This window comes from Macaca nemestrina, chromosome 2 (genome assembly GCF_043159975.1).
Source record: "Macaca nemestrina isolate mMacNem1 chromosome 2, mMacNem.hap1, whole genome shotgun sequence".
NCBI lineage: Eukaryota > Metazoa > Chordata > Mammalia > Primates > Cercopithecidae > Macaca > Macaca nemestrina.
In genome coordinates, this window is record NC_092126.1 from 116,179,056 (window position 1) to 116,198,645 (window position 19,590).

The 19,590-nt window shown below is 40.8% G+C and overlaps 1 protein-coding gene across 50 annotated transcripts in view; it reads right to left on the bottom strand.

The window, feature by feature from the left end:
- Positions 1-19,590, bottom strand: part of LOC105480555 (polybromo 1) — a 150,891-nt gene that overhangs the window by 103,719 nt on the left and 27,582 nt on the right. For 40 of the 50 annotated variants that reach the window (XM_071091882.1, XM_071091870.1, XM_071091850.1 and 37 more), the window contains 6 exons: positions 18,980-19,096; positions 13,404-13,472; positions 9,340-9,438; positions 5,766-5,851; positions 4,288-4,383; positions 2,995-3,086 (listed from right to left, as the gene is read on the bottom strand). In XM_071091882.1, coding sequence (XP_070947983.1) covers positions 2,995-3,086; positions 4,288-4,383; positions 5,766-5,851; positions 9,340-9,438; positions 13,404-13,472; positions 18,980-19,096 — 559 coding nt within the window. The remainder of the gene's footprint in view (positions 1-2,994; positions 3,087-4,287; positions 4,384-5,765; positions 5,852-9,339; positions 9,439-13,403; positions 13,473-18,979; positions 19,097-19,590) is intronic. The other 10 variants (XM_071091878.1, XM_071091860.1, XM_071091856.1 and 7 more) reach the window with 1 other exon arrangement.

Below are 19,590 nucleotides of genomic sequence, written 5' to 3' on the forward strand. Positions count from 1 at the left end.
GGTGTGAGCCATCAAGCCCAGCCTTATTCACACAGTTTTTTTAAAACTCTGTATGCTCTCCTCCCCGCCAATATTGTTTATTTATGCCTTCTTGATAATCTCACCTCAGACTTGTTTATTTCATTAAGGCTTTTAACAGAATAACTTTTGACTTTATTGATCTTTCCTGTTATAGGTTTCCTTTCTTTTCGTTTTTTTGGAGACACAGCTGGAGTGCAGTGGTGGGATCACGACTCAATGCAGCCACCTCAACCTCCCAGGCTCAAGTGATCCTCTCATCTCAGCCTCTGGAGTAGCTACACATGGCTAATTTTTAAATTTTTCTGGTAGAATTAGCCAGGTGTGGAGGCAAGTACCTGTGGTCCCAGCTACTAGCGAGGCCGAGGTGGGAGGATTGCTTGAGCCCAGAGGTAGAGGTTGCAGGGAGCCAAGATCACATCACTGCTCCAGCCTGGGTGACAGAGGGAGACCCTGTCTTAAAAAAAAAAAAATTTTTTTTGGCCAGGCGCGGTGGCTCAAGCCTGTAATCCCAGCACTTTGGGAGGCTGAGATGGGCAGATCACGAGGTCAGGAGATCGAGACCATCCTGGCTAACATGGTGAAACCCTGTCTCTACTAAAAAATACAAAAAACTAGCCAGGCGAGGTGGCGGGCGCCTGTAGTCCCAGCTACTCAGGAGGCTGAGGCAGGAGAATGGTGTAAACCTAGGAGGCAGAGCTTGCAGTGAGGTGAGATCCGGCCACTGCACTCCAGCCTGGGCGACAGAGCGAGACTCCGTCTCAAAAAAAAAAAATTTTTTTTGTAGAGGCAGGGTGTTTCTATGTTGAGCAGGCTGGTCTCAAACTTCTGGACTCAACTGACGCTCCTGCCTCAGCCTCTAAAAGTGCTGGCATAACAGGCGTGAGCCAGTGCACCAGCCTGTGTTGTTTTAAGCCACTAAGTTTGTGGCACAGTGTCAGCAGCAATAGGAAACAAATACTTACATGAAGAAGTGTGTTCAAATCTTTATCTTCATTGATTTTCTGTTAAGCTCTTGAGAGAAGAGGGCTCCCAGACTAAGGGAAGTGTTTTAAATTTCTCTGTAAAGTTTCATCTGCTTGTTTTACATATTTTGAGCTCTTCTACAATTTAATTTGCTGACGAAATTAACCTTCTATCATCATTAGGTAATCCTTTTTATCTGTGTAATGATCTCTATTTGAAAGTCCATCTTATCAAAAGTCAGTGTAGCTACTCTGGTTATTATTTACCTGGTGTATCTTTCAGCCACCCTTTTCTTTTTTTCAAGACAAAAGCCCAATTTTATTATTTTTATTTTTTATTGATTTATTTTCTGAGACAGGGTCTCACTCTGTTGCCCAGGCTGGAGTGGAGTGGTGTGATCACTTCAGCCTCGACCTCCCTGGGCTCAGGATCCTCCCATCTCAGCTTCCCAAGTAGCTGGGACTACAGGCATGCACCAACACGCCTGAATAAATTTTGTATTTTTTGTAGAGACAGCGTTTTGCCATGTTGCCCAGGTTGTTCTTGAACTTCCGGGCTCAAGCAATCCTCCTACCTAGGCCTCCCAAAGTGCTGGGATTATGGGTGTGAGCCACCACACCTGGCCTTATCCATCCTTCTAGATTCAACTTTCTTATGTTTTTATATTTGATGTGTCTCTTGTAACCAGCCATATAACCTTTTTTTTTTTTTTCCCGAGACAGAGTTGTATTGTAAACAGAGTGCCTCTGTTGCCCAGGCTGGAGTACAGTGGTGTGATCTCGGCTCATTGCAGCCTCCACTTCCTCAGTTCACTGCAGCCTCCATTTCCTCGGTTCAAGTGAATCTCTTAAGCCTTCAGAGTAGCTGAGACTACAGGGGCGCACCACCATGCCCAGCCAATTTTTGTATTTTTAGTAGAGACAGGGTTTCACCATGTTGGCCAGGCTGGTCTTGAACTCCTGACCTCAAGTGATCCACCCACCTCAGCCTCCCAAAGTGCTGAGATCACAAGTGTGAGCCACTGTTCCCGGTCGTGTGTCACTTTTATAATCAGCAAAAAAGAATGCTAACAACAAGATAAGATTTTTTCAATTTCTGATAAGACCAGGCACAATTTAAATAAAGAAATACTTAATTCTGTAGATCAATGCTTCAAAAAAGTAAAATTATACATAATAGTCTATAGTGATTATGAAATTTCTATAGGAGATTTAGTTAAAAACAAGATACAACTGTAGAAGTCTGTTGTGTAACATTCAATAATAAAATTGAGGCCAGGCGTGGTGTAATCCCAGCACGTTGGGAGGCCGAGGCAGGCGGATCACAAGGGCAGGAGTTCAAGACCAGCTTAGCCAATATAGTAAAACCCAGTCTCTATTTAAAACACAAAAATTAGCCAGGCGTGGTGGCACATGTCTCTAGCCCCGGCTACTCAGGAGGCTGAGGCAGAAGAACTGCTTGAACCCGGGAGGCGGACATGGCAGTGAGCTAAGGTCATGCCACTGCACTCCAGCCTGGGCAACAGAGTGAGACTCCGTCTCAAAAAAAAGAAAAGGATATACCAGAATAAGTTAATGAAACAAATTTTATCTTTACACATAAAACATCTATAGTAAAGGGGAAAATAATATACCAAACTTAAGAGAAAGACAAGCTGAGAAGAAATTAGAGCATACTGAAAATATAAGCTAAAGCCTGAAAATCTAAGATGAATGTGGATTTCTGAGATTTTCTGATGCTTTTACTAGTACTCACTATTTATCATTACAGGTTTTAAACCGGGATCTGCTAAAAGTTATCAATTATTTTTGCAAAAGTATTATTTACCGAAATACAAATTTTAAGACAAGACAAAGCATTAACCTTTTGGTAAGTCTGACAACCAGAGTACAATCAAATACAACAAAATCTCAAACCAGCAAACTCTAGGCCAGAACAAAATCACTGCAATTTCATTGAGCCAGAAGGATCCACTAAGAAGGCATTTCACTAGTCAAACCTAATGCCTACCAGCTAAAGCAGCATCTTCTTCACTTTCTGAGCCATACTGAAGTGCCATTGTAATTGCTGATAAACGACCTCCTTGTACTGCTCTTTTATTGCTACAAAAAAAAAAAAAAAGCAATTAGAAGACAAGGAAGGATGTTATAATAATTAGGTTACTTAACAGGGAACAGGAACTGTTAACAAAGTGTTAAGATAAAAGAAAAATAATTTCTATTCAATTGCCTCCTTAGTTTATCTCTGTACTTAATGGTTCTCAAAATCAATCTCAGCCAAGAAAACTATTTTTTCCTCTTAGAAAAGAGGGAGTGGAAAATAAGGACTCAGTCACAGTTGCTGATAATTCTAAGACGTTCATATTTTACAATACAAATTCTATTATGAGGTTGGGCATGGTTGCTCACGCCTGTAATCCCAGCACTTTGGGAGGCTGAGGCGGGTGGATCACCTGAGGTCAGGAGTTTGAGACCAGCCTGGCCAACATGGTGAAACCCCGTCTCTACTAAAAATACAAAAAATTAGCCAGGTGAGGTAGTAGGCTCCTATAATCCCAGCTATTCAGGAGGCTGAGGCAGGAGAATCACTTGAATCTGGGAGGCAGAGGTTGCAGAGATTGTGCCACTGCACTCCAGCCTGGGCAACGAGAGCAAAACTTCGTCTCAAAAAAAAATCCCAAAAACCAAACAAACAAACCAAAAAAAAAAAACCCAAATTATATTATGAATTTAAAAAACCTATTAGTATTTAACCTCACATTTTATTGGTAGCTAACATTAAACACTGCCTGAGCAACAATGCTTAAGCATCGTCTGAGAGGTGGCGTAAGGCCTACTTTAGTAATTCAATCTTTTTTTTTTTTTTTTTTTTGATATGGAGTTTTCCTCTGTTGCCCTGGCTGGAGTGCTGTGGCATCTCGGCTCACTGCAAACTCCACCTCCCGAGCAAATGATTCTCCTGCCTCAGCCTCCCAAGTAGCTGGGATTACAGGCACCCGCCACCACACCCAGCTAATTTGTGTAGTTTTTAGTAGAGATGGAGTTTCACCATGTTGGCCAGACTGGTCTCGAACACCTGACCTCAAGTGATCCACACGCCTCAGCCACCCAAAGTGCTGGGATTACAGGGCCACCGCGCCCACCCTAGTAACTCAACCTTTTAAATAAACCATTTGACAACAGATTTTCGTAACAACCAAACTATACCCAAAAATATTCCTTCAAGATAGCCACTGGGCAAATACTAGTATGCCTATCTTTAAAAGCACAGGTCAACTCTCAGACTAAACACTCTTTTTCTCACCGGTAATACTTGCTAGTGGGATTTCTCTCTTCACCAAGGCTGCCTTTACTGTGTGAAGGACCTGTCAGTCTGGCTGCAGCCAAATTGGATGGAGTCCTATCCAGAGATAAGATAAAAAGCTTAGAAACTTGGTAGCTGAAATTAGAGTGCTGGGTAAACAAACACACACACAACCATTTTCTTCTCTTCTAAATAGAAATGCTAAAATACTTCTGAACTTCTACTATGCAGCAGATTCTGCTTCAGGCCCTGGGGACTCTGCAGGGAAGAACAGACCATGGCTGGTCTTAGGGGAGCTTTTGGTCACTGCAGTGACCAGAGGACCAGTACTGAAACAATGTCAAGGCCAGAGGAAAGCTTTGAAAGTCGTCACCCAACCTTCCCATTTCAGGTGGGGGGAAATGCAATCCTAGAACTAAGACTAGTTCAAGATCACAGTCCTGGCTGGGTGCGGTAGCTCACACCTGTAATCCCAGCACTTCGCGAGACCGAGGTGGATGGATCACGAGGTTGGGAGTTCAAGACCAGCCTGGCCAACATAGTGAAACCCCGTCGCTACTAAAAATACAAAAAGATTAGCCAAGCACGGTGGCGTGTGTCTTGTAGTCCCAGCTACTCGGGAGGCTAAGGCAGAAGAATTGCTTGAACCCGGGAGGTGGAGGTTGCAGCAGGCCGAGATTGTGCCACTGCACTCCACCTTGGGCAACAGAGTGAGACTCTGTCTCAAAAAAAAAAAAAAAAAAAAAAGTCACAGTCCTAGTACAAGGAAAAGCCAGGATGAGACTGGATCTCCTGATACCTGGCTAAATAGCCTTACCGAAAATATGAATATATACAATTAATATTATATATAAATGCTATACTATTATCTATTCTGTGTAACATTAATGTATACCATATTATATGTGTATATATATTCATGTTTGTACAAATTAATAATATTTGTACAAAGTATATAGTGATGTAACGTTTTTAAAAATGTTTCTTTTTAAATGAAGCCCTTCAGCAGCAAAGGGGCTAAGAGTTACTACTATCTTTAGAATCGTAATATTAACTGTAAGTATCATCTTTAAATTCAACACATACAGTATTTATGTTTATTGATTTCACTACCTAGAAAATTCAGCAAATATAAAAGCATAAGGGTTTTAGACATTTTCTTTTCTTTTTTTTTTTTTGAGACAGAGTCTTGCTCTGTCGCCAGGCTGGAGTGCAGTGGTGTGGTCTCAGCTCACTGTAACCCCCACTTCCCGGGTTTAAGCAATTCTCCTGCCTCAGCCTCCCAAGTAGCTGGGACTACAGGCATATGCCACCATGCCTGGCTAATCTTTATATTTTTAGTAGAGATGGGGTTTCACCATGTTGGCCAGGATGGTCTTTATCTCTTGACCTCATGATCCGCCCACCTCAGTCTCCCAAAGTGCTGGGATTACAGGCATGAGCCACCACGCCCAGCCTAGACATTTTCTTAAACCTACCTCATTCGAAGACTTGACTTAGCCATTTCATGATGTTCAATTTCAGCCTTTTTCATATAAAATATTTTTTTAATTGAATTTGCATCCTGTCAAGATAAAATTACTTGGTTTAAAAAAGGAACAGATAAAAGGACAGCTTAATGCCCTCAACTCATGCACTAGGCACCTTCTATGGCACTCTTTCCACTTGGAGCAGACTTCCATTCAATACTCACAAAGCTGCATCCTCCAACCTTTCTACAAGCTTCCAAAATATCTATCTTCATAAAGTTGTCACTAATTAAGTATAAGTTAAAATGCCTCCTAGTTCTTTCCTGATTAGTCAAGTAATATTTAGACAAAGATCTAATGGTATAATACAGTAATGCCCCATTGTCCATGGAGGATACATTCAAAGACCCCCAGTGGATGCCTGAAACCTTGGACAGTACCAAAGTCTTCCATCCATAAATTTAATTCCTTTTCCATATTAACTAAGCACTTTTCATGCACTGTGGCTGTAACTTTTTGCAGTCTGAGGTGCAACAATAAAACTAGCAGAAACTTTTTTTTTTCCTTCTTTACAATTTCATGAACAGCAGATTCATCTTTTTTTCTTCTTCTTTTTTTTTTTTGGTGGAGGCAGAGTCTTGCTATGTAGACCAGGCTGGTCTCAAACCCCTAGCCTCAAGTGATCCTCCTGCCTTGGCCTCTCAAAGTGCTGGGATTACAGGCCTAAACCATAGTGCCCAGCTGGGAGATTTGTTCTTACTGTAGATCTTAGCAATCTCAGCATACCTTTTTTTTTTTTCCTTTCTTAAGTCAAGAACTTTCACCTTTTCATTTAAAGGGCGCACTTTAAAACTTCTTGAATTGCCAGCATCACAACTCCTGTGCTTTGGGGCTATTATTAAGTACAATAAGGTTATTTGAACATAAGCACTGTGATACCACAACAGTCAATCTGATAACTGAGATGGCTACTTAGTGACTAACGGTAGGTGGCGTACACAGTGTGGACAGGCTGAACAAAGGAATGATTCATGTCCCAGGTGTGACTGGATAGGACAGAGATGGATGGCATGAATTTCCTCACAATACTCAGAATGGTGTGCAATTTAAACTTATGAAGTGCTTATTTCTGGAATTTTCCATTTAATACTTTCTGACCTCAGAACCATAGTAAAGCAAAACCGCAGATAAAGTGAGGGACTACGGACAAGGAACTCTACTTGTGTACGCTGACCTAAAAGTCAAAATAAAGATGCACTTCTAAGATTAAAGATTATATACACAAGTTTAGAATGAATGTACTTGCTTAAGTTTCCCTTCTCTTTAAAACTCAAGTTAGAAAAAATAATTAGACCTAAAGTAAAATTCTTAACTATAACAACAATTAGTACTGTATACTATTAAAATGTCCTATTAGGAACTAGGAATACAAGGACTTCATAGTTCTTTCCTTATTTTCTCTCAGAATTTCTTAAAAGATGAAAAATAAAAGTTAACATTAACTACCAACAGCAATTTTGAGTATTTGAGTCAGCATTCAGAAAATTTAAATGATTTTATTACCAAAAGATTTTGAGTCTCCTTTGGCAAATTCCCCATTATACATGATTAATAAATTTCTACAAGCAATTATTCATTACAGAACCATAAAACTTCTGAGATGGAATTTGCAAAGCAATGAAACAGTCATTTCACACTGTGTACTGCACTACACAGATTGCTTTTTATATTTATGAAGTTTAAATGCAGGGAATAAGTCAATATTTAACTAAAAAATGGATTCAAAACTAACCAGGTCTGCCATAAGGACAGAAATTTAGGTGAGTGGAAAAGAACAAAGAATCTAGAAATAAATCCATACACCTATGATCAACTGATTTCTAACAAAGTTGCCAAGACAATTCAATGGGGAAAGAATAATCCTTTCAGTATATGGTGCTGGGATAATATGTCATATCAAAGAATGAATTTGGACTCCTACCTTACATGTACCTCACATATACAAAAATTAGTTCAAACTGGATCAAAGATCTAAGTATATTAAGAGCTAAACTATAAAATTCTTACAAGAAAACATAGGTGTAAATCTTTGTGATTTTGGATTAGGCAATGGTTTATTTGATATGACACTTAAGCATCAGCAACCAAAGAAAAAAATAGATAAAGTGAAATTCAAAATGAAGAACTTCTGTGTGTCAACAGACACAATCACAAAAGTGAAAAGACAAGAGAATGGGAGAAAATATTTGCAAACCATTTACATGTTAAGGGTATAATATCCAGACCATATAAAGAACTCTTACAACTCAACAACAAAAAGACAGGTAACACAATTAAAAAATCGGCAAATGATCTCAACAGACATTTCTTTAAAGACATATGAATGACCTAAAAATCAAAATAAAGAATAAAATAAAAAGATATTCAACATCATTAATCATTAGGGAGATGTAAGTCAAAACCACAATGCCATACCACTGCACACTCCCTAGGATATCTATAATAAGAACAAAAAATGGAAAACAAGTGTTGGTGAGGATGTGGAGAAATGGCAACACCTGGATATCGCTGGTGGGAATGTAAAATGGTATACTTTGGAAAACAGTTTGGCGGTTCTTCAGAAAGCTAAATAGACAGTTACCACACATGATCCCACAATTCCATTCCTAGGTATGTATCCAAAAGAAAAAAAAAAAAAATAAATATATATATATGTATATATATGTAGTATTTATACATCCACATAAAAATTTATATGTGAACATTCACAACAGCATTATTTATAATAGCCAATAAGTAGAAACTATCCAAATATCTATCAACTGATGAATGGGTAAATGAAATACAGTATATCCCCATAGTAGAATATGATTCAGCAATAAAAAGAACACAGTACTGACACATGCTACAAAATGGATAAACCCTGAAAACATTACGCTAACTGAAGGAATCTAGTCGCAAAAAATCCCTATCACATATTTTATGATTCCATTTGTGTGAAATGGCAATAGGCAAACACAGAAATTGAAAATAGATTTGAGGTTGCTTAGGGCTGGAGAAACTGGGGGGACATAAAGGGCGACTGTTAATTGACTGGGGTGATGGCTGCCCAACTCCATGAATATAATAAAAACTATTAAAGTAAATACTTTTTTTTTTTTTTTTTTTTGAGATGGAGTCTCGCTCCGTCGCCTGGGCTGGAGTGCAGTGGCGCAATCTCAGCTCACTGCAACCCCTGCCTCCAGGATTCAACCGATTCTCCTACCTCAGCCTCCTGATTAGCTGGGATTACAGGAGCCCGCCACCATGCCCGGCTAATTTTTGTATTTTTAGTAAAGATGGGGTTTCACTATGTTGGCCAGGCTGTTCTGGAACACCTGACCTCGTGATCCACCCACCTAGGCCTCCCAAAGTGCTGGGATTACAGGCGTGAGCTACTGCGCCCAGCCTAAATTAAATACTTTCAAAGGGTAAAGTCCATGGTATGTGAATTATATCTCAATAGAGTTGTTATATAAAAATTATTGACCTTAAACTAGCTACTATTACCAAGGAAAACAGCAACAACAACAACAAAACTAACCTTGAATACTTGAGAGCCAGGCTCATTGTAAGTTTTGGCATTTTTTGCGAGGAGATCTATATCTTTGGCCATTGCATGAATACTTTTGTAGCTTCCATTCTACAATAAACAACAAAATATAGCAGTTCCTTTTAATGAGAGTTAATCAGTACAACCTTGAAAAAAAGAACCCCACATATTTCTAAATTGTCACCATATTCCAAGACTTTATTGGAAAGTACACATATGAACAATACGTAAAGTCATTTTCTTTTTTATAAATTATTACTGTATGCATTTATAAGTAAGTTTTTGAGATAGGTAGCAAAACCAGAGCTGCATTATTCTCATAAAAATAAATTACAATTTTTAAAAAGTCAAATAAGGTAAAAGTTTTATTTTGCAAACACATAGTGCTTACTATGTGCCAAACACAGTTCTGAGTGTTTCATGAATACTAATTCTTTAAAGTGGATTTAATAGTGTGAAGCAAAACTCCCTCTAGTTACATGAACCACTTGGGGTAAAATATGAAATCAGTCCAGCACAGAGGCTAACATTTTCTGAGTACCTACTGTGTGCTAGAGTTGTCAGGTCTGAAGGCTCACTCAATCCAAAACAACCCAGGAATACTCATACAGTTGCCTAAATTTACAAAGGAAATGAAAGACGGACACACTTTTAGGTAACAGGCACACCTGCCTAATGGTAAGTACACAGAAATGAAAAAGACATGGTCTAGACAGAGTAAGGAAACCAAACTGAGTGAAATGGAAGGTGCAGAAGGGTAGAACCATAAGCACAGGTAGGGTAAAAACAAAAGAGGCAGAATCCAGAGAGCCAGGCAAAGGAGTATAACTATTTGCCATGTGGGACTACCAACAACTATACATCCTTCTTATACGGAGGGAATCAGCATAGGTGTAGGGAGGGCTCTACCTCCCACAATGAGGGTGAAAGTGGGCAGATGGTCACTTTGCCAGCAGCCTGGCAGCCAGGGCAAGGGGAAATAACCACAGGTCAGCTAATTCATGCTTAGGTCTAGAGGGACTAATGGAATGGCCAGGAATTCATTCCTGACTCCTGCAGGAATGGCAGGAATTCATTCCTGACTCCTGTAGAGGACAGTCTAGCAATAGAGCAGCAAGTATCCAGGGACCACAGTAGCAAATGACAGTGGTAACAGCAATGGCACCACAAAGAGGCTGTGCATGATCTCGGCTGTGCCATGATGTTCCTAAGTTCTGCCTAGTATCCAAAGGCTAGTTCCTCAACCTTTCTTCTCAACAATTCTGAGCTATCCAATATGCTTTTCAAAAATTCTTTTTCCACTTAAGTTAGTCAGAGTCGGTTTTGTTCAACTGCTACAAGGAGCTGTGACATGCTTTAGCAGGCATTGGAAAACAAGTGAATTAAGTCTCTGAGCAGGGGACTGGCAGGAAGAAAGCCAAGGTCAGGAGGCAAGATATAGAAAGGACTAGAAAGCCTTTCATCAGAGAGGCAAAATAGATTATTCCAGTAATTTGGACATAAGAGGACAAGGACCTTGAATCGGGTGATGGCAAAAGGTGACTCTGAGACTTCTGGAAAGAAGAAAGGACAAGATAAGGCAAGAAGTCAAAAAGAGAAGACTGGGGCTGAGATAGAGATGATTAAAGATCTGATTCGATTTCCAGGATTATGAAAACATAATCCTCCTACACAGATGTTAGAAACTCCACGGATTTAAGAGACTTGAGTCATTCTCAGGAGCAGTTATTGGGCTGATCTAAAAACCCAATGAGGCCTGGCATGGTGGCTCACACCTATAATCTCAGCACTTTGGGAGGCCAAGGTGGGTGGATCACTTAGGGTCAGGAGTTCGAGATCAGCCTGGCCAACATGGTGAAATCCTATCTCTATTAAAAATACAAAAATCAGCCAGGTTTGATGGCAGGCGCCTATAATCCCAGATACTTGGGAGGTTGAGGCAGGAGAATGACTTGAGTCCAGCAGGTGGAGGTTGCACTGAACTGAGATCGTGCCACTGTGCTCCAACCTGGGTGACAGGGCAAGACTCTGTCTCAAAAGAAAAAAAAACTCTTAAAAAAACAGATGATACATCAGGCAATCTGTATTTTACCATTCTGTGAAAATTTATCTGTGGTACCAGTAATTATATACTGTTACTCTTTACTACTCTCTTAGAATTTAAAGTCAAAGAAGTTTCTCCTTCCTGGCAAACCACAGTGTCTATCAGTCTCATTTCCCAATGACACTATGTAACACACTGTTTTCCTTTTTGCCTTACCTCCTGGGAGCAGCAAACTCTCCTTATCCTGGGAAGATCAGTGACTCACATTTATAAGGACCTCATGCTGTAGGTTCTATGTGAGATGTTTTATCTATATTATCATTAACCTCTATGACTCCGCAAAGCAGTGACACTACACGCAACATACAGCAGAGGAAGCAGGCAAATCACCTGACCAAAGTGACATAGCTGGTTAAGTAGCAGAGCTAGAAAAAGACCCATATCAGTTCTACTCTAAATACTCAATTTCTGGTACAATTTAGCTCTTTTTCCCTATACTTTCCCTTACTTCTTTTTTTTTTTTTTTTTTTTTTTTTTTTTTTGAGACGGAGTCTCGCTGTGTCTCCCAGGCTGGAGTGCAGTGGCGTGATCTCGGCTCACTGCAAGCTCCGCCTCCCGGGTTCACGCCATTCTCCCGCCTCAGCCTCCCAAGTAGCTGAGACTACAGGCGCCCGCCACCACGCCCAGCTAGTTTTTTGTATTTTTAGTAGAGACGGGGTTTCACCATGTTAGCCAGGATAGTCTCGATCTCCTGACCTCGTGATCCACCCGCCTCGGCCTCCCAAAGTGCTGGGATTACAGGCTTGAGCCACCGCGCCCGGCCCTTTTCCCTTACTTCTAATAATCAAATTTTAAATCCTAGTCACTCAGTCACACAATTAATATTTATTAACCACCTACTCTGTGAAGAAACAGTAAGTGTAAAGGTTGAGAACACAGACTACAGCTAGACTGTCTGGATTCAAATCCTAGTTCTCCTTACTAGGCAGTGATTTGGGCAAATTACTTAACATTTCTGTGCTTCGGTTTTCTAACTTGTAAAATAGGAATAATAACAGTACTACCCTGTGGGGTTTTAAGAATTAATTAGCTGGCCGGGCGCGGTGGCTCAAGCCTGTAATCCCAGCACTCTGGGAGGCCGAGGCGGGCGGATCACGAGGTCAGGAGATCGAGACCATCCTGGCTAACACGGTGAAACCCCGTCTCTACTAAAAAAAATACAAAAAAAACTAGCCGGGCGAGATGGCGGGCGCCTGTAGTCCCAGCTATTCGGGAGGCTGAGGCAGGAGAATGGCGTAAACCCGGGAGGCGGAGCTTGCAGTGAGCTGAGATCCGGCCACTGCACTCCAGCCCGGGCGACAGAGCGAGACTCCGTCTCAAAAAAAAAAAAAAAAAAAAAAAAAAAAATTAATTAGCTAATACACATAAAGCACTTAAAACAGTGCTAGGTACATAGCAAGTCTATGCTGAGTGCTTAGTTGCCACTATTTACTGCTAGGGATACAGTGAAGGGGGAGGGTAGAGAGGGCCAAAGAGAAAAAAGTCATATCTAATTCCACTGACCTTACACTCTAACATCCGTTATGGGTAGCTTTTATTCTAATGTATCCTAAAGCTATTTGGAAGCAGATAAAAATAAACAACAGGTTACCCCATCTACCCTGATGTGATTATTATGCACTGTATGGCAGTAGCAAAATTTCATGTACCCCATAAATATATACACCTGCTATGCACCCACAAAAATAAAAAATTAAAACATTAAAAATGAAAGCTTTTATCATAAATGTATCTTTTATAATCAGAAATATCAGTAACCAACACGTTTTAACTTTTGTCCTAAGATGCAATCCAAAGCTACAATCAGTAACACTATTTTAATTTATTTACATGATTTGCTAATAACCCCTTACAGAGACAACTAGCTTCTCTGTTTTCTAAAAGCTCCTAGGAAAGATCATAGGCCAATCCGCTCTAAACCACAAACATTTATGTATGGTCATCTTCATACCTGTATCCTCTGGGCAATGGTCTTGAGATCTATAGGCTCCTTAATTATTGCATAATAATCTGGATATTGCTGGAAGACAAAAAGCCAGGCATGCTCAATAAGCTAATGAGAAGAGAAGGAAGTACACTGACAATGTTGTTCAAACAACCAGTTAAGTAGCTTTGTGAGATTCGAGGCTAAAGACACCGCTGTACAGCACGTTTATTACATCAGAACCATAAATAATTTAATTTTAAGAAGCTTCATGATCTATCCAACAGCATGGCATAGGAGTTAGAACTTGGCATTTGAGTGTTATTATTATGCAACTAGCATACAATTTAATGTTTTAAAAAATTCTAGGCTGGGGCTGGGTGTGGTGGTTCACGCCTGTAATTCCAGCACTTTGGGAGGCTGAGGCGGGCAGATCACCTGAGGTCAGAGATTGAGACCAGCCTGGCTAACATGGTGAAACCCCATCTCTACTAAAAATACAAAAATTAGCCGGGCATGGTGACAAGCACCTGTAATCCCAGCTACTCAGGAGGTTGAGGCAAGAAAATCACTTGAACCTGGGAGATGGAGGTTGCAGTGAGCTCAGAGTGTGCCATTGTACTCCAGCCTAGGGGACAAGGGCGAGAATTCATCTCAAAAAAAAAAAAAAAAAAAAAAAAAATCTAGGCAGGGCGTGCTGGCTCACACCTGTAATTCCAGCATTTTTGGGAGGCCAAGGTGGGTGGTTCACCTGGGGTCAGGAGTTTGAGACTAGCCTGGCCAACATGGAGAAACCCCGTCTCTACCAAAAACACAAAATTAGCCTGGTGTGTTGGTGCATGTATGTAATCCCAGATACTTGGGAGGCTGAGGCAGGACAATCACTTGAACCTGGGAGGTGGAGGTTGCAGTGAGCTGAGATTGTGCCACTGCACTGCAGCCTGAGCAATGTGAGCAACTGTCTCAAAAAAAAAAAAAAAAAAAAAAAAAAAAAAGAAGAAGCAAAATTCTGGTCAGGCACAGTAGCTCACGCCTGTAATCCCAGCGCTTTGGGAGGCTGAGACGGGTGGATCACGAGGTCAGGAGTTCAAGACCAGCCTGGCCAATATGATGAAACCCCGTTTCTACTAAAAATACAAAAATTAGTTGGGTGTGGTGGTGGGCGCCTGTAATCCCAGCTACTCGGGAGGCTGAGGCAGGAGAATTGCTTGAACCTGGGAGGCAGAGGTTGCAGTCAGCTGAGATTGAGCCACTACATTCCAGCCTGGGTGACGGAGCAAGACGGTCTTGAAAAAACAAACAAAAAAAAAGAAATGAAGCTAAATTATTAGCAACTTCTGATTTATCAAATACTAGCTCATCCCAAGAAGTTGAACATGTTGAGGAATGTCCTTGAAGCTTTCACAACCTAGATTCACTTACTGTCCTCAGCCTTTCCTACAGATTTTCTTACTTGGAGGAAATAACTGCAGTTGCCCAAATATCAAAAGTTGGTCTTATCAGATGGGAGAGGTTCAGGGGAAGTCAGATTGTGTTCTCCCAGCTCTTCCTACCTGTTCAAACCCTACCGAAGCCCAAACAACAACAAATCAGAAAGTCACAGCCTTCACTCAATTACTGGGCTGAATAGATAGATGATCTCTGTGTTGCTTTATCTCATCTATCCCCTAAGCTTACCACTACTTTCTTAACCCTACTCCTTCCTTTACTTGGATCAATCTCCATTGCTGCCCCTTCTCTTCACCAGTTCTACTTCTGAGACAAAGTTCAGAGGACAAATTATGGCAAGGCCACCCAGCACGGAGTACAAAGTAACTTGAAGTCATCCAATCCCACAAATTCCCAATCTACCTCTCCCACACAGCCAGCCTGCTTGGGATGGACTTACTGACGAAAGGTGAAAACTGCCCTGCCTCTTTAGGTCTCAATTCTTGTTGTCTTTCAAACTGCCACACCCTGAGGGACCAATAGAAATCTGCTTTTCCCAACCAGCTCCTTCAAGGTGACCTTGAAGGGGGAATGGGGGGAACTAATCATTGATGTTTCATTGCCCCAAATCACTGTTGTTGATTTGACCATCACTGATTATCTCCTGCAGGGTAAGAATAAATCTTGAGCGAAGACAGTACTTCTCTTCTATTTTGCGTGTATGTGTGTGTGGGTGAATGAGAGTGACAGAGAGCGAGAGAGAGAAAAAGAGACAGGGTCTCTTTCTGTTGCCTAGGTTGGAATGAAGTGGCATGATCACAGCTCACTGCAGCCTTGAACTCCTAGGCTCAAGTGATCCTCCCAACTCAGAACCCTCAAACAGCTGTGACCACAGGTGCACACCACCATGTCCAACTAATTAAAAAAAATTTTTTTGTAGAGACACAGTCTCAGCTACATTGGCCTCTCAAAGTGCTGGGATTACAGGTGTGGGTCACTGCACCTATCCTGCACTTCTTTTATAATTTTTTTATAAATAAAAATAAAATAAAATTCACGTAGTAACATAAAAGTTACCATTTGAGCCAATTTTAAGTGTACAGTTCTGTGGCATTAGGTACACTCACACTGCTGTGCAACTATCACCGACATCCACCTCCAGAACTTTTTGATCTTGCAAAATGGAAACTCTGTACACATTAAACTCCCCATTCTCTCCAGCCCCTGGCAACCACCATTCTAACTTTATGTCTCTAAGATTTTGAGTATTCTAGGTACCTCATATAAGAAATCATACAGTATTTGTCCTTTTGTGACTGGCTCATTTTGCTTAACAAAATGTCTTTAGGGTTCATCCATGTAGGATGTTCCAGAATTTCCTTCCTTTTTAATGCCGAATAATATGCCACTATATGTATATGTCACATATTGTTTATCCATTCATTCACTGATGGACACCTGAGTTGCTTCCATTTTTAGTTATTGTGAATAATGCTGCTATGAATATGGGTATACAAATATCTCTTCAATACCCTGCTTTCACTTTCTTTGGAGTATGTATCCAAAGTGGAACTGCTGGATCATATGGTAATTCCATGTTTAATTCTTCAAAGAATCATCACACTGTTTACTCCTTTTCTTAAAATTTTAAGTCATATGACCAATATTAATAATTATATCTTTCTAGTAAGATTCACACCTAGGACAGCAGTGGTCAGATGCTTTATTTCTAATGTTGTAACTATCCTACAGCTAATCAAGACACACCTTTAAATAACTAGACTTAATAATGACTGATGAGGAAAGTTGCATGCTACTCATCAGTCAACAAGCATCTTGCATACCTATGACCACCCAGCATGGGGTACAAAGTAATCTGAAGTCATCCAATCCTTCGGATCGGGTTCCAGTTATAGACAGGAACACAAAGGTAAATACAGCACAGTCACTGTCCTCAAGAAATTCAGGGAGAAAAGGAGGTAGACAGAAAAGTAAATGATCACAATAGGGCTAAGTACTACCGTAGAGTACTTCTGGAAGTATACCCTTACCTAGAAATATAAGAATGCTAAGGCCGTGAAAATGTTTGCGGTTTCATAGGCTAATGTGAGTCAAATCTGTATGTTACCTATCTTTTGGATGTAAAGGCATAAGGAAGTCTGATACTTTTTAAAGGTCTCACTTGTTTAGAAAACCTCTTCCTTTTTCAGGTAGAAGAGTACCTAATTCATTTTTTCTTTTTTCAGCATCACCAGGAGATCAAAGAGAACTAAAAGGAGGAAGAACTCATTTATCTTCCTCTTACCCTGTCTCCTACACAATGAGAAAGTTTCCACTCTTACAAATGCAACGTTTAGGCTGGGTGTAGTAGCTCATGTCTGTAATCCCAGCACTCTGGGAGGCTGAGGCAGGTGCATCACTTGAGGTCAGGAGTTCAAGATCAGCCTGGCCAACATGGTGAAACCCCGTCTCTACTAAAAAATACAAAAATTAGCCGGGTGTGGTGGTGCATGCCTGTAATCCCAGCTACTCGAGACGCTGAGGCAGGACAATTGCTTGAACTCGGGAGGCGGAGGTTGCAGTGAGCCAAGATATGCCACTGCACTCCAGTCTGGATGACAGAGCGAGACTCCGTCTCAAAAAAAATAAATAATAAATAAGGCTAAGTTAAGGTGCTTATTTTATCAATGAAGAATTACCAATCTTGGAAACAACCCAATGTCCACTGACAGATGAATGAGTAAACAAAATGTAGTAAGGCATGGTGGCACAAGCCCGTATACCCAGCTACATGGGAGGCTGAGGTGGGAGGATCGCTTGAGCCCAGGAGTTTGAGGTCAGCCTAGGCAACACAGCAAGACTCTATCTCTAAACAAAACCAAACACCCCAAAAAACTTATAAACAAAAGATATTATATATAAATAACAAAATGCCATTCAGTTTTAAAAAGGAATGAAATTCTGATTCAGGCTATAATATAGATGAATCCTGAACATATGCTAATTGAAACAAGCCAGTCACAGGACAAATATTGCATGATTCTTCTTCTATGATATACCTAGAATAGTCAAATTCATAGACAGAAAGCAGAATGGTGGTTGCCAGAAACTGGGAGAAGAGGGGAGTGGACTTGGTGTTTAATGTGTATGGAGTTTTGGTTTTGTAAGACTAAAAAGTTCCAGATGATGGTGATGGTTGCATAAAAATGTGAATGTACTTAATGCCACAGAACTGTACACTTAAAAATGGCTAAAACGATAAATTTTATGATACATATCCTTTACCATAGTAAGAAACAAGCAAAAAGAATTACCAATCAAAAAACAAAAAACACAAAAATAAAAAAAAATAAAAATCACAACCTTCTGATCATGTAAAATGATAGACCGTGTATGTTTTGTGCTGCTGTGAGGAGGATCTCTTGGCTGCCTCCAACATCTTCCTTTTATTTATTTTTTGAGACGGAATCTTGCTCTGTCACCCAGGCTGGAGTGCAATGGCGTGATGTCAGCTCACTGTAACTTCCACCTCCCAGGTTCAAGCAATTCTCCTGCCTCAGCCTCCCGAGTACGTGAGATTACAGGCACGCACCACCACGCCAGGGTAATTTTTATACTTTTACTAGAGATGGGTTTTCACCATGTTGGCCAGGCTTGTCTCAAACTCCTGACCTCAGGTGATCTCCCTGTCTTAGTTGGCCTCCCAAAGTGCTGGGACTACAGGCGTGAGCCACTGCGCCTGGTCCAACATCCTCCATTTTTTTTTTTTTTGTTTAAATTTGAGATGAGGTTTCACCCTTGTTGCCCAGGCTGGAGTGCAATGGCACAATCTTGGCTCACCCACTACAACCTCTGCCTCCAGGGTTCAAGTGATTCTCTTACCTCAGCTTCCTGAGTAGCTGGGATTACAGGCATGTGCCACCAGGCCTGGCTAATTTTTTGTATTTTTAGTAGAGATGGGATTTCTCCATGTTGGTCAGGCTGGTCTCGAACTCCCAACCTCAGGTGATCCACCTGCCTCGGCCTCCCAAAGTGCTGAGATTACAGGCGTGAGCCACCACGCCCAGCCCAACACTTTCCTTTTAAACTTACTTTATTTATCAGTAATTAATAAAATTCTTGAAGTACTAAAAACAAAACACTGACATTTACCTGTTTTTAATTGCATCACTTACCACTTTAGAAGGCAGTTTCTGAAAAAGTTCGCTAATGAGACGTCCTGATGGATTTGTAGCTACAACTATGGCTTCAAGAAGCTGTTCCAGGATCTCCTTCAAGTAAGTTGGAGAAGACTGGTAATGTGGAGAAAAAGAGTACTTTGTAAGAAAAATAATAAAATGCTGAATATTACATAGCTTCTAAAATTGTAAAGCTAATTCATACGAGCAACTTCTTCTTTTTTTTTTGAGATGGAGAGGCTGGAGTACGGTGGCACAATCTCAGCTCACTGCAACCTCCACCTCCTGGGTTTAAGCAATTCTCCTGCCTCAGCCTCCCAAGTAGCTGGGATTTTAGGCGTGCGCCACCAGGCCCAGCTAAGTTTTATATTTTTAGTAGAGATGGGGTTTCACCATGTTGGCCAGGCTGGTCTCAAACTCCTGACCTCGTGTCTGTCCACCTCGGCCTCTCAAAGTGCTGGCATTACAGGCATGTGCCACTGTACTTGGCCAAAAAAGCAACTCCTAACCAGTACTTATTTTAACTCCAAATTTCAAGAATACCCCATGATGTTCTGATGCTGGACACAGGCACTGTATCCCTAGAATAACCTATATGAACCTAATGA